This window comes from Suncus etruscus, chromosome 1, assembly GCF_024139225.1.
Source record: "Suncus etruscus isolate mSunEtr1 chromosome 1, mSunEtr1.pri.cur, whole genome shotgun sequence".
Lineage (NCBI taxonomy): Eukaryota > Metazoa > Chordata > Mammalia > Eulipotyphla > Soricidae > Suncus > Suncus etruscus.
Window position 1 is genome coordinate 120761633 of NC_064848.1, and position 16817 is coordinate 120778449.

A 16817-nucleotide genomic window follows, 5' to 3' on the forward strand; every position below is an offset into this window, starting at 1 on the left:
AGCTGTTATCTTTACATTGATTACCTAGAAATGATTTCCACAAGTTACTATAATAAATAAAACAAATCTTCTTTAAACTTAATAAGAAATAGGACTCCAGATGCTATAGTGTATCATATTTATAGAAGCATTAAGAAGATAACATAAAATTTATAATTAATGAAATGAAATTTGTCCTACTCTGAAAGAGACTCAGCTTTAATTTAGATTAACAAAAATTTAAATACATTTTGTAACCTGAAATGAAGGAAACTGGAGCTAACAATCTGATAGTTTGTATGCTATTGTAGGACAACAGAATGCCATTGCTTAAAAAAGAAAAAATCAACAGAGGAGTTGTATTTGTCAAACTGGACAACATATTATGTTAAATGTGTAAACTGACTGAATATAAGATTATGGCTGTCATTCATACCATAGAAAGATAGAAAGAATCTAAAAAACTAAGAACCATGTGGTAGCTTAAAAAATATATGAACAGCTTTGATCAAGTCCACAAATATTTTGACAAGAACCCATATTAGCTTCTCAGACATCAACACTTACGTTGATATGTAGCATGTACCATGTGGAAAATGTGCTCGTTAGATCATGGTCTTTAAAGGGACAGACAGATCTGGCCATGTCTGCAATGTCAGTAGACACTGAGGTTTTCAAATGTTTTCTGCAAACAATTTTGAGAAACACAGTGTAGCCCTCCTTTGGGATAGTGCATCATTAATCAGCATACCCTATCTGTGAGTCCCTTTGAATATATTCTAAAACTTATTCTGAACTATTTTTTCCAGCTGATTCTTTTGAGTTTCCAATACAAATATACAGATTCTCTGAAAAAAAAAACTTTCAGAGGTGTACCCCACTTCATTTCCCTATCTTGTTCTATTTGTTTAGAGAGACAGTTGAAAGAACCATGAAATCAGAACAATAGCTACTTTTTCATAGCCTACAATCAGTTAGCAATAGTGAAAATAGATTCTAAAATATCGAAGTCTCATCCTTTTTCCTCAAAACTTTTAAGGAAATTGGCAGCTGAAGGAATAATACATTGCCTTGCAAAAAACTGGCCTGGGTTCCAACCTGGGCATCCCAGACAGTCTTCTAAGACCTACCAGGAGTGATTTCTGAGTGCAGAGCTAGAGCTAAGCCCTGAATACTGCCGAGTATGGTCCTCACAAAAAAATAAACAAATAAACAAACAATCAACAACTTTTAAGGGAATTGAAGACAGTACTCTCAGTGAGGGCATTGTTCATGTGGGTGGGAGAAGATGATATTAATTCCACAGAGAATTCATCCACACTGGATGAAAAGATTTGCTACAGAAGACAAAGCATCTATTTTGAATACTGTAACTTTGGTTTTTTTAATGTAATACTGAGGAGAAAGAAAAAATTATTCTAGGTATAGGAGTCCAGTATGGACATCTCTGTTTCCTACTCCCATTTATCTCACAAAATGAAAGTCATGCTTCTTGTGATGGTGTGCCAATGCCTATGTAATGACACAATGTTTATATTCTTTTATGAAGCTATTCAGCATTTCAAGTAGCCTTCTAATGTATCAACTCAAGCTTCTTTTAGTTTGCAGAACTAAACATAAACACCTGTGGAAACCTTATAATAAAGATGGAAAAATTTGACTTTGACTCAGAAAACCCAAATATTAACCCTGAACTTACAATTAATTAGCTTAATGACTGTAACATTCATTTGAAAACTAGAACTAAGTTTTTTAGCCTAGAAAACATGGGGGTTTGCATGTATTTTATAGTTAAGGAGATTTTAAATAGTAAAAATGATCGTTTATCTATTCATATACTAAACTGTAGGCTAATGCTTTATCATGTAATAACACAAAACACCTTTTATTATAATAATCTACTTCAGTAAATACTTGTCAATTGCTACACAGGTTTCATTTCAAATTCAGATCCTATAAAGCACTCAGAACTGAATAATATATTCTTTACTCTTTTTTTTCTTTTCCAAAAATCAGTAACATTTTGTCTGTTCTAAATATTTGTTAGTTCTTCTCACTACTTAGTATGTGCTTTCACAATAGATATAAAAAACTATTTTGTGCACATAACAATAAAAGGTAACAAATTCTTGGTGTAATTAGGAGAAAGAACACTGCCACAATAATATTCTTATTTGGCTAACTCATAGAAAGAAATGTGTTTCATATGCCACAGCATTAAAACAGGCAGCCTGGGAGCAGTTCCCTTTTTATGTTCATTTATTTCAAATAGCACAACATGGCAATTGAAATGCATTACTGGTTATCATTTAAATATGGGTTCAACGTTAAAAAAAATGGAAGTGGATATTTTACAGAAACACTTTTTCTGTGGTACAAAAGCTTCAAGTAAGAAATTGGATATAAAAACCTTTCCAAAGTATAATAAGTTCCACATTACAACTAGAATATAAAACTGGAACAATTACTATGACTTAAGAAATTATTACTGACATTCAATCTTTCAATCATAAATATTGGGTTTTTTGCTTTGTGCCAGGCACTGTGTTTTAGATAGCCAGTGGGATAATATTTGTGTTATTTTTTTTTTACTTATTCATGCAATACAACCCAGTAAACTAAGCTACTTAAATGCCATCTTTGTCCTCAAAAAGCTCAGAGTTTGGTAGAAATGATGAACATAAATCTAAAACCATACAAGTATGTGAATGCTTTACAAATGTGAACTAGAATAAGTCTGAGGATCATCAGTTTCACCAGCATGGAAGAGTGCTTGAAAATCTGAGAGGGGAAAGCCAAAGGTTGCTTGGATTACATCAGGGAGTGGCCAAAAAATGGGGCTGAAAGAGAAATTGGAATAAATAAAAATTCTGATCAATGCCAGAATAGACACACATGAACAGGGCATTTAAGTTATTTCATGAAGGTCTGACAGGCACTCTCATGCTTTACAAAGATTTTCTGAGTATACCATATTTAGTGAAGGTATTTGGTTTATATTGGGGTCGGGGGATTCACATTGGTGCTTTGCCTTTGGGGACATTGTGGTATTGGGACTGAAGTCAGGACTTCCACATATAAAGTGTGTTCCAGTTCTTGAGCCACATCTTATTTTTCACATTATACTATAATATCAAAATTCACAAGACGGAGACCAAGTTTATGAGGCAGAACTGGTGATGCATGGAAAGAGGTATTCTGAGCTCCTGAAACTCATGTTATAATATCCAGAGAAGAAAACACCTGATATAGGTAAAACCAGGATATTGTCTTCCTCACAGCAATAACAATGAATGGGACAGACCCTTATATGACCACATTTCCTTGATGTAAAATTTAAACTATAGTCAAATGATATTTAAAAATTTATCACAGGTGTCAAGTGTATTATTCTCTTGATATAGATTTAAATTCCCTTAAAGAGTGTTAATAATCATCATCACACTGAAACCCACATTCCTAAAACTGAATATTTATGTACATTGTATAAAACTAACTCCTATAGTCTCTACTTTGAGACCTAAGGAACAATTTTTTTGTAATAAAATAAAAATGAAATTGAAATACGTATAAAAAATGGTGATTTATGAAATATGTAGATTTTTTTTGTTTTTTTTTGTTTTTTTGGCCACAGCCATTTGATGCTCAGGGGTTACTCCTGGCTAAGTGCTCAGAAACTGCCCCTGGCTTGGGGGGAACTATGTGGGATGCCAGGGATCGAACCGTGGTCCTTCCTTGGCTAGCGCTTGCAAGGCAGACACCTTACCTCAGCGCCACCTCGCCGGCCCCGAAATAGGTAGATATTTATTGAGAGTTCATTCACTCAACAAAGATTCGATGTTCTATCCCGTTTTTTAATAAGAACATAAAGAACTGGTTCTTCCATGAATCCATGGTCATAAAAAAAGTACAGAAATAAGTAACCACAGAGCCTGCTGCATGATTCCATGAGATGGGTAATTGTAATTGTAGGTATATCATAAAGGAAGTGATACTTGAACCATAGCTTAGCATGAGCAGAACAGAACAAAAGAACTAGCAGGGATATAGATAAGGCAATGGGAGAACAGTGTGGAAGAATAGGCATTTCTGGCTGACAAAGAGAGTCAGGAAAACTGAAATTATAGATATATGTTAGGAATATACATGTAATTTTAAGGGGATGAAGTGAAAGGTGTATGGAAAGAGGTAGAGGATACTAAAGATGGGAAGTTGACTGTGAATAAGGAAAAGCTGACAACAATTCCACTTTGTCTTATGGATTAAGTGAAGTATTTCAAGTTCTTTTTTGTTTATTTTGGTTGTTGGGCTTACAACTGACTCTGAGCTCGGAGATTACTCCATAGTTGGGGGACCATATGAGATGTCAATGATACAGCCTGGGTTGGTTGCATGCAAGGAAAGTACCCTTCCTGCTGTACTACTATTGCTCAAACCCTGAAGTCTTCAGAGTTTTAAATTGGGCTTTTATAAAGTTCGAGTGAGATTTATTCTGATATTTCTGAAAGCTAGTAGGCCAGAATAAGGGGGAAAATGAAAGATTCCAACAGTGCCATATTAGCCTCTGTAGCATGCATTATACCATGCTTCCTACAGTTCTCTATGAAAAGCCATAATCAATAAAGAACAGGAGTCACATTGCTCTCTATGTACAGGAAATACCAGGGATATGGACAAAAACTCAAGCACCCAGTAGAAGAATGTGGGTGTAAAAGCAAACATTACTGGCTGCAAATGAGAGGGGGGAGAGCAAAACCCCTAATCACTTCCCAGTTTCGGTCTTTGTTCATTTCTAAAATAATGCCAAACTCTAGAGAAGGAAAGATTTAAACAATGAAGAATTATAACCTTCAAGTCCTCAATCCTACACATTTCTGCTGACATTGACTCAGAGCACTCAGACATGAGTAGCAGAAGAAATGGCATATTGTTCAAAATGTCAGCAATCACTCTAACAGCAACTCTAGAGTTATCCAGGTTCTTTAAGCAAGAATGGGTTTAAAATACTATTATTCTTAGCAAATACTTTTGAAATTTCAAATTTATTTTGATTTAGAGAAGTGGGAAATTCTAGGCCAAATATTTTCTTGAATTGATAAGTAGATCTAGGACTAGAAGACAAAAAATTCATCTTTCTATAAAATTTATCAGAATAAATTAGGATTTTAATGTATATGACTCTCTGATCCAACAGTTTTATTCCCAGAAATTTATTCTAGGGCAATAAAGGTGAAATCAACAGAAATGTTTCAAAATGTTCACTGTTAGTCGTCAAAAACTGGATTTGAAAGTTCTTCCAAAAGATAATGATTAAATTATGTAGCAATATATAAAATTCTTTTTAGAAGACTGACTAGTTTGGGGCTATAAGAGATACATAACATATTATTAAACACTCAAGAGTGCAACCAATACAAGTACTATTCAGTTTAAAATATGCATTGAGAGCTAGAGCAATAGTACAGTGTGTAGTTCACTTGCCTTGCATATGCCAACCTGGGTTAGATTCCTTGTATCCCAGATAGTCCCCAAAGTGTGTCAGGACTAACCCCTAAGTGCAGAGCCATGTATGGCTAAAAACAAAACAAAACAAAAACAACAAAACCAAAATTAACAGTGAGAGGTGGAGCGATAACGTAGTGGGTAGGGTGTTTACCTTGCATGTGGCCAAACTGGGTTGGATCTCTGGTCTCTCATATGGTCTCCTGAGCCTGCCAGGAGTAATTTCTTAGTGCAGAACCAGATGTAACTTCAGTGCTTTAAAACCAAACCAAACCAAACCAAACCAAACTCAAACTAAACAAAAACTCAACAGTATATTATGTGCATATAGCACAGAAAATAGTCTATAAAGATATTGCATGTGTAAATATTAGCATTATAACTCTGAGAGTTAGAATACACATGCGAGAGAGGTCCTGATCCTAAATTATAATTTTTCATTAACTATCACTAAATTATACCTTCCCTTATTTTTTTCCCTTTTTTTTCCTTTTTCCTTTTTCCCCCCACTTGACCTTTCCTTATTATTAGTACCTTACTTATTCAATTTATTACTTAAACATTGACATGTTCAGTCTATGAACTGTTCCCTTTACAAATTTGGCCTCTCTTATACAATTTTACCTTATGACAAGAACTATCTAACTTTTTAAAAAGTTGAGTTTTATTGGGTTTTTGTTTGTTTTGCAATTTGACAGCAAAGATTTTGATTTTGTAAATTTTATTAAAGTTTAGGGAAAAGCTGAACTTGGCTGCTTGAGCAAAGAGCTTTAATATTAATTGAATGCTTAATTTTCTCAATTGCTGGAGAATGGCAATAGCATCCATCCTCAAGAGATGGGGCAGGAGTAATATGAGGTGCTACAGAAGTGTTTATGGTACAGTATCTTGTTCTTCGCTGGGGTGAAACAGTGACCCATTATCACTGTTTATATATATATAAATCATACTTGTTTGTATCATAACAATTTACATGTAGTAAAAAATTCAAGTATGTAATAGATTTTTCAATTCATTTTGATATCTTAATATCTATGTAAGGTACTTGGTATATATTGTGTCATACAACTGATACCTGAAATAATACATGTTAATATAAATTAACCTCTTACTACAGTGCCATGCATGTAATAAGTTCTATATAAATATCTGTTGTTAATGCTAGAGTTCTCAGTTCAGTCCTACCTAAGTGTTCTAAAATTTCTGCTTTGTTACAGCTTATTGGCAACAAAACCTCACCTGAACTAATTATTGCCTTTATTTTACCCCACTTAGAGTATTTTAATTGCAGAAATATTAAGATATTTATAGAAATATTAAGATATTTTATAATTGTAATCCTAAACCTTACTGGGGGTACTATGCATCATATATGAGATATGCTGTTTTATCCTTATGAAATCTCAAAAGTTATGATTTCTGAAATAAAGTTGGTCAAAGACTTTGAATAAGGGATTATGGTCCAGTGCAATTAAGGAGTTGGTGAAATAGTAAAATAGGTAAGGCACTCATTTGCCTTGCATATGACTGACCCAGGTACCACTTTGGGAATCACTGAGCTAGAAGTAGGAAAATTCATACAAATAAAACAAAATCTTAATATGTTACAGATACTAGTGAGAGAAAGATAGAGAGGTGAGGAAAGAGAGAGAAAGGGTGATAGAGAGAGATGAGAGAGATATATGAGACATAAGAGTGAGGTGATATAGTTTAGTTGTGATGCATTAATGTCTTGGCCAAAGATATATCTGAGATAGTTCTGTCATATCTTAGCACTCAACTAAAATATCCCTCGAGGAGTTTCTCTTCTAGACATGAATCTGGATTATTGAAACTCCTAGGTTCTCCATAGGACCCCATGCTTAACTATACATTTACTTAGTCTCAGAATCTATTCAATTCCTTCCTTCCCTGATAGAGAACAGAAGTGTTCTTAATGATGGAGTAACACTGGTGTTATCTACCATGCCTGAATTATTTAATCTATATATTCTAAAGGGCAGGGGATATTATGTCATTTGTTAATTTACTGGCACAATTATTTTATTTTTATTTTAAAATTATTTTAAAGTTTGAACAGGGAATTTGAAGGAAATAAATTTGAAAAGGTATGTAGTTGACAAAATGAGACAAGCCTATGTAAAAAAACTTATTTCCGTTTTCTTTATTGTTGTTAAGGTGGCCTTTAAAGATTAAATGAAATTAGCATAATGAAATTAAACTATTCTGATATTTTTACATTCTAAGACACTATAAATAGATTCAAAAGAATAAAATTCAACTTCAGTTGAACATTAACAACACCATAATTATCTTCCTGTGAAGCTCCTTGCTTTCTGTAGGTAGAGTGGGTATATTATAAGGCCTTTTTTCCCATTATTAATTCTAACTAAAGATTGATTGCAAGCTTGAAAAATGTATTTTTGGTTTTGGTGATATGCCACAGACTACTGCTGTATAGATTACATTTGACCAACTAATTCTTTGGTTTATATGACTCAGCTTGTCAAATGCTCCAAAGTAGTAGCATTTGTCTTCCAAAGTCAAACAAATTCTTCTAGACAGTTAAAAGTAAAAGATGAGTGACTACATGTATTATCTATATTTAAAAAAAAAGAGAGACATCTACGAATCTTCCCCTTAAGCACTGAGTTGTGTCAAACAAGCAAACACTGATGCAAGATGGACCCAATTTTCCCTTAATGCCAAACCATCCAGCATTTCATTTTAGTCAGCCTTCCATGATGATGGCTTACAGATAAAGCTGATTGGCAAACTGAAGAGGTGGAAGAACAATAAAAATAAATAAGGAAAGAAAACAGGTCATCCAAATTCTAAACTTTCATAAACAGTATGAGGGAAACATTCAAATTCCCTAAATCTCAGCAAAGATTGGATTTTAATAAACCCAGCATCAACACTTTCTATTTAGTGGCAATCTGTCAGATCAGCACAGCAATATTGGTTTGATTATAACTGTTTGTTCTTTGTTTTTTTGTTTTTGGGCCACACCCATTGACTCTCAGTAGTTACTCCTGGCTATGGGCTCAGAAATCACTTCTGGCTTGTGTGGGACCATGTTGGACACTGGGGGATTGAAACGAGATCCGTCCTAGGCTAGTGCTTGCAAGACTTACCTCTAGTGCCACTATTTCAGCCCCTGATTTGATTATAATTGATAAATTATCAAGTATAACTAGTTCTCAGAAAACAACATGATAGCCAGAACTTCTCATTGTGGCTTTAGAGAAATTAAATAAGCTTTATCTTGTTTTATCTTCTGTTAACCTATTAAATGATCATATCTCCTTTGTTTTCTACTAAGGTAATATTTCTAAATCTACTTAACCTATTGTTAGTCTATTCACTTAGTTTTTATGTCATATTGTTTTCTGTTTATGGGACTTTGGTGACAGATTTTTCAGATCTCTGTCCAAAATAATAATTGTTTTACTTGAGTAACTTTTAAGAGTCAAAACAGATGCTCTGACCTGCTGATGAAGTTGAGAGAAAACAACTTTAATGGGAAATGTAAATCAATTGTCAAGGAACTATGGAAACAATGGTGAATACATATTCAAAAAGGTAAAGAAATGTTAAAAGAATGAAAAACAGTCACTTACCCTTAGTTCTTCCTTGGTGTTGAAACCATCAAGAAGCTGTTGATAATGTCTATCTGTCATTTGTCGTAATAAGGACAGGAGGCAAGCAACAAATTCTCCCTAAAAAATGTTTTATTTTTAGTATGCACAGAAAAAAAAAAAAAACCGTCCACAATTTACTGTGAACTCTCTTCAAAAAAGAAAATATATGTGCACAAAAAGTTCCTATTATCCTAACTTGCTCTGTAAAGTCTTTTTAAATCTACATTATGTCCTTTATGAAATTTCCATCAAATTTTCTCCATAAGGATGACCATTTACAGACACAGTACACTTCTTTTAGGGTAGGGAAGGGTTGGGATGGGAATTGGAGAGTATCTATGCAAGCAGACTGAGCACACCCAACAGTGCTTAGGAGTTAGTCCTGGCAGCGCTCAAGGGATCAGAAGTGGTGCTGGAAATGGAACCGGGCTAGCTACACGGAAGACCTTTACCCCTATTTTAGCTCTCCATCCCAAGACACATTTTGCCTTATTTTACTTTGGCTTAAACAATAGACATTTATTTTTTAATCATTCTGAGGGTTATTAAACACATGTACATTTGATAGCTGAAACCCAACTTTGAACATTTTTGTAACCATGGTGCTTAAATAATTATTTTTTTGAAAAACCACACATTTAAAAACTTGGGGAAGAATTTTTTGTTTTGTTTTTTGGGCCACACCCAGTGGTCCTCAAGGGTAATTCCTAATTCCATGCTCAGAAATAGCTCCTGGCAGGATCGGGGGACCATATGGGATGCCTAGCATGAATCAATCTACTACCCTTCCTTTGTCAAAAAAAGACTGAGCAGATTTTAACAAGGGTATTAAGAAATTAACTCTACAAATTAAACAATAAGGAGGCCTCAACTGATTACTGAGTATTTCCTGTGCTGTTACTCAGTGGAGTCTCATATCATTGGAGTCTCATATCAATACTATGAGGTAAGTGCTTTAATACATATTTTTGGAAGGTGAAGTATTGGTTCATGTAGAAGGTTAAAAGGCTTGCTCAAAGTTACACTGCTCGAGAGTTAAGAGTTATCTGTAGATCTTTCTGACTCCAAAATGTCATGCTTCAGTTCTGAATTCATACGTTCTTACCTAATTCATTAGAGTGCCTAGCTGCTGATTTGCAGGGTATAGGGAAAGCTACACAGTGAATAATGCTGATTTCTATCTCTTTCAAAAAATAGGTCAGCTTAATTGTAATCTATTTTTTGCTTAGATGTTACACATTAGATAAAATTTCAATTCTTAGAAATTGGTCTGAAAAAGAAAATTATACACATTTCTAGAAATTTGAAGATCTGTAAAATTGCTACACTTATGTCTCCAATGCATTTCTAATTTGAAAGTAGATAAACTGTTGTTCAAGAATTTGACTGTAGTAATAAAAACTTAAATAATAAACATAGCAAGATAAATAATAAATTAGGGTAGAGAAATATTGTTAAGTTGCAACTGGTTTTTTTTTTTTGATTTCACATGGAAAGAAACTGTAAATACACATGCAAAATTAGAACCTTTAAGATATCAAAAGTAGCGTATTTTTCAACAGAGGCGGTTGTGCCAGAATAGTCAAAGATATCTCCAGTTGATGCCAAGAGAGACATGAAAATATTACTTAATTACTATTTAGTGTAATCAGCGATGCAGAATATTAGTTCCTTATATATGCATAATTTGTAACAGAAATATGGCAGATAATTATTCCTATAAGGAGAAATAGCTAAAAAATCCTTAGCAGTATGGAGAAGCATATTTATTCCTAATTTTAACATATTACTTTGTTAATAGACAAATCTTGATGCTATAAGAATTAAGAAAATTCAGTTAACAAGGTAAAATTCACAATAACATTCATAAAAAATTATCAGTCATACCAAGACCAAACAGTCGTATGAACATTGAGTAGAAATAAAAAATGATCAGACTTAGGTACCAAATCCAAAGCCAATGACAACAGGATTGATACCCAATCTACAACAAGCTAGACACAGAGGGGACCATTTGTACTAGCAGCCCAGGGGCAAAGGAGGAGGATATGGAATGCATGCTGGGAAAGGGAGTAGAGGGAGTACTACACTGGTAGTGAGAATGCCCCTGATTCAATGTCACTATATACCTAAAATTTTACTGTGAATGATTTGTAATCCACTTTGGTCAAAATAAAAATTATTATAAAAATTAAAAGGCATACAAAGAAGCCAAAGAAAATTATGATGTAAATATAAAAACTGTCAATCAATATAAAAAGACTCAATGCACAGGTTATAGAATTAGAGGCCAACAATGCTAAAATACCTATTATTATTGTAATCTATATATTACAGAAGCTACTGGTAAAATTGTTCATTAAAAACATCAAAAGAGGGGCCTGGAGAGATACCACAGTGGTGTTTGCCTTGCAAGCAGCCGATCCAGGACTAAAGGTGGTTGGTTCGAATCCTGGTATCCCATATGGTCCCCTGTGCCTGCCAGGAGCTATTTCTGAGCAGACAGCCAGAAGTAACCCCTGAGCGTTGCCGGGTGTGGCCCAAAAACAAAACAAAAGAAACAAAACAAAACAAAAAAAAATCAAAAAGATCCAAACTGAGCTTCCAAAGCTGAAGCCATAAACATGTAAAATAAATTCACATTAAAAGGGAAGAAAAGGGGGCCAGGAAGGTGGCGCTGGAGATAAGGTGTCTGCCTTGTAAGCGCTACCAAGGAACGGACCGCGGTTCGATCCCCCGGCGTCCCATATGGTCCCCCCAAGCCAGGGGCGATTTCTGAGTGCATAGCCAGGAGTAACCCCTGAGCGTCAAACGGGTGTGGCCCAAAAAAGCAAAAAAATAAATAAATAAATAAATAAATAAAAGGGAAGAAAAGGGGGCCGGAGAGATAGCACAGTGGTAAGGCGTTTGCCTTGCATATGGAAGGATGGTGGTTCAAATCCTGGCATCCCATATGGGCCCCCGAGCCTGTCGGGGGCGATTTCTGAGCGTTGAGCCAGGAATAACCCCTGAGCATTGCCGGGTGTGACCCAAAAACCAAAAACCAAACAAAACATAAAAGGGAAGAAAATGATATAAACTTTTGAAGTCATTACATACCAGCATACAAAACAAAATTTATCATAGGTATAGAAGTACTAATTAAAAGCTCATTATAAATATAAAGCAAAAACTGGACATATCAGGGCTGGAGAGATAGCACAGTAGTAAGGCATTTGCCTTGCATGTGGCTGACCGGGACAGACCCAGTTTGTTTCCTGGCATCCCATACTCTCCCCTGAGTTTGCCAGGAGCGATTTCTGAGCACAGAGCCAGGAATAACCCCTGAACATAGCTAGGTGTAGCCCCAAACCCAATTGATTAGTAAATAAATAAACTGCTTTAAAAAACACTGGACATATATAACTATTTAGAAGAAAATTTAGAAGATCACCAGGAAAACCAACCAAATAAAAAAGAATATAGAAACTCATAAAAAATGACAGGAATTTATAAACAGAAAATGCCATAATAAACTAGTAGTAATAAATCTCATATATCAATAACCTTACTAAAGGTTAATGGTTTGAACTTCTCAGTAAAAAAGAATAGTGACTTAATGAATTGAGAGAGACACATACATATAGAGAGAGATCTATCTCTATTAGCCCATATCATATCTGAATATAAATATAGCCACCTGGAAAGAGTACTGTATAAATTTTAGAAACAAGCATGCAAGGAAAAATGCAGAGATTTGGAGTTGGAAAGATATTACAGTGATTAAAGTTCTTGTCTTGTAGGCTCCAACCCAGTTTGATCTTTTGCACCAGATATGGTCCCCTAAGCACATTCCTGTGAACAAAAATAGGAGTAGTTAGGGCCAGAGTGATAGCACAGGGGTAGGATGGCGTTTGCCTTGCATGCGGCCGACCCAGAATGGGCCAGGGTTCAATCACCAGCATTCCATATGGTTCCCCGAGCCTTCGAGGAGTGATTACTGAGCATAGAGCCAGGAGCACCCCTGAGTGCCGCCAGGTGTGGCCCAAAATCCCCCCCAAAAAAGTGTAGCCCTTAGAACGTTTGGATATAGCCCAGAATTTCTCACTCAAAAAAAAAAATAGAAAATTTAGGAACTTCTAATATATGATAAAATGGAGTTTTAGCAATAAAAATGATTTTAAGTCAAAGGTAGACACTATGTAACGATCAATGAAATAATCAAGCAAGAAATATGTCATTAATATATGACCTATAAACATATATATTTGTGTTTATCTATATCTATCTATATTTAGCCTAATAACAAAAGCTGGGAAAATACAGCATCAACAGTGAATCCTGGGCCAGAAATAGATATAGTGGGTGGCATGTTTGCCTTACATGTGACTAATTGGTGCTTGATCCTTAACACCCAAATGTTCCTGGAATGAACCATGAGCACTGAGCCTAGAATCAGCCTTAAGCACCAATGAGTGTGAACCTAGAACCAAATGCACTCCCCCATAAAAGTTACATATTCAATTTTCCATTTTATTTTTTCTATATCTTATTTACATGATCTCTAATTCAGGTGTTAATTTAGTAGTCCTAAAATATTTCAACATGTTAAACATGCTAATAGGAAACATTGTGAATTTTAAAGAATTTATATATTATTTTATAAAAGTCTAGTAATAAGAAAAATGTTAGTAATAAATGAACTTTCAGTAAACATTTATAGTCCATGTATTTAGGCAACACTTTTTTTTCTGTGTGTGGTTTTTGGTCACACCCGGCAGTGCTCAGGGGTTATTCCTGGCTCTAGGCTCAGAAATTGCTCCTGGCAGGCACGGGGGACCATATGGGGTGCCGGGATTCGAACCGATGACCTCCTGCATGAAAGGCAAATGCCTTACCTCCATGCTATCTCTCCGGCCCTGCAACACTTTTTTTTAAAAATTTATTATAGTAACTTTATTTAAGCACCATGATTATGATTGTAGTTGGGTTTCAGTCTTTCACCAGTGCAACATTCCCACCACCAATGACCCCTGCAACACTTGTTTGAATCTAGTTTATAAACTTTTTATATCTGTCTTGTGTGGCTTTGGCCCATGAGAAACAATTTATTCTGCTATCTGATCTCTAATACATCTATAACAGGTTGCCAACTAAAACATCAAATCTCTGATGTCACTTTATTTATTCACTTGATCTATTTAGTAATTCCATCCACACTTGACCCTGTTTAGAGAACTTAACCATAGAAGGTTTGACTGATGCATTTTAATCTACTATGTAAATTTCTTTAAAATTATTTATAGATGCTTCTATATGAAAATTACATTCTCAGTTTGATAAAAGAAATAAGTAAAACATTGTTGTTGGCCAGGATTCAGAGTTTTATTATACATATATTTTTGCAATTGAATTTCCTTTCAACCACCATAAACCATTTATTTACATTTCTTTTATGTATATATTGGGCACAATGGGTGTCTGGATCAACAACTGTAAATAATAAGAAGATGAAATAGCTATTATTGTCTTCATAAAACTCTCTTCTATGTATAAGCACATTTACCCCAGAAATTTTCTTCTATTTCCTTCCCTCAACCAACAGTCCATGGCTCAAAAAAACTCTATAAAAACACCATTCTTTCAGAGACAAGACCTATGCTGAGCTGAGTTGCCTATAAATATAACCGTTGCTTACCAGAATTACGTGCAAAGCAGCACTCTGAAAATGTAAGAAACTCAGGAGTCCAATTAGTTGAGGGTGTGAGCAAATAGCCATATAAACTGCTTTATAAAATCTGCTTTCATATACAACTAGATTTTTGAAAGGAACTGAATACAATGGTTTCTTTTATTTTCCTTGTTAGAACATTTTAAAATTTAACAAATAGAACAAAAAGTACTTCCTTTAAAATAGTTCAAGTACAGCTACTGTTATCTGAAAGCCAGTTCTCCGGTTGGCATTACTGGGAGGCAAGGCAACAGTCACAATACTTAGAGAACAATTCACCATGACACACCATAGGACTGCTTTTAGCTCTTGTAAGTTCTGTAACAGTGGGCAGTTTTTTAGGTAAAGACTAAACAGTGCTCAATGTATGACCATCATACATGCAAAGAATCTCTAGACAGCCTGTTCTCTTGAGAATATGATGTGTAAATTAAAAGAGAAAAATTTTATAGCAATTTTTTAGTCTAAGAATTAGTTATCTTCTAAAAATCCAAGTAGTATCTTGTTTTGCATGAGGGAAGAAGGGAGTTCAAAGGGCTGAAGTGCACAAACACACAAACACATACACATATACACATTTATACGTAAATGGAACTATATCAAAGTAAAGTTTCTGCACCATAAAAATAAAATAAAAGATGGTAAGGGACAGTACAGTGGATAGTGTGCTTGCCTTGCATGAGGCAAACCTGAATTTAACCCTCAAGATCCCATATGGTTCCCAGAGCCCCACTGGGAATAATTCTTGAAAGCAGAACTAGTAGTAATCCCTGTGCATTACTGAGTGTAGCATTTCTCTAAAAAATGATGATCAGAATAAAAATACATCACACAGACTGGAAGAAAATATTTGCCCACCACTTATTAGAAAAAGTGTTGATATCCAAGATATATAAAACACTGGTAGAACTTTACAAGAGAAACTAGACCAACTATATCAAAAAATGGGTGGAAGAGATAAACAAAAACTTCCTCAAATAAAACAGGTTTCTGAAACAATTACCAGTTACCATCAAAACATCAAAACAATGAGATATAAGTTTAAAATTAAGAATGATATATATCACAAAAAATTAAAACAATGAGTATTGTCATAGATGTGGGCAAAAAGAGACCCTCATGCACCGCTAATGAGAATGTTAGCTGGTCCAGACTTTTTAGAAAACAATGTTCACAGTACTCAAAAAACTAGAAATTGAACTTTCATAAGACCCAGAAATTTCACATCTAGGTATTACCCTTAGGGCCCCAAAACTATTCAGAAAAGGTAATTGCATTTCATGTTCATTGCAGCACTATATTCTCAATACCCCCAAACTGGAACCCAAGTGACTAAGAATAGATGACTGGATAAAGAAATTTGGTACATATGGAATACCACTCAACTATAAGAAAAGATAAAATCATGCAATTTATTGCTACATGAATGAATCTGGAGATTATTGTGTTGACTGAAGTTAAATGGAGAACAGATAAAAAATAATCTCTGATATATGTGAGGTTTATAAAAATATACCTAGAGATAGGATATAGATGGTAGAACCCAGATTGATCCCCACTACCACATACAGGTCTCTCCAGAGAACTCCAAAGAACAGATAGCTCTTCCAGAATTATCCCTAAACAATGAGTGTGGGATAAGCCTGGTTTTTAGGAGTGCCCTCTTCTTCCCACAAAACCTGTTCTATTTCAGCCGAACACACACACACACACACACACACACACACACACACACACACACACACACACACACACAAAGATATCTTCACTCATACCTTTAAAAATCAGCTGTGGATGCTAGACAAATGTCCTCATATGGATGTTTGTGGTGTCAGAGCAAGTAAGAAAATGTAGTTAAGAGAGTAAATTTAGTGGTGTTTGCCTTGCAAGCAGCCGATCCAGGACCAAAGGTGGTTGGTTCGAATCCCGGTGTCCCATATGGTCCCCTGTGCCTGCCAGGAGCTATTTCTGAGCAGATAGCC

At 34.9% G+C, this 16817-nt stretch overlaps 1 protein-coding gene across 1 annotated transcript in view; it reads right to left on the reverse strand.

The window, feature by feature from the left end:
- DOCK4 (dedicator of cytokinesis 4) overlaps positions 1-16817 on the reverse strand; it is a 530301-nt gene that overhangs the window by 107781 nt on the left and 405703 nt on the right. Inside the window, exon 26 of the mRNA XM_049782931.1 lies at positions 9105-9203. Within this exon, the coding sequence (XP_049638888.1) occupies positions 9105-9203 (99 nt within the window). The remainder of the gene's footprint in view (positions 1-9104; positions 9204-16817) is intronic.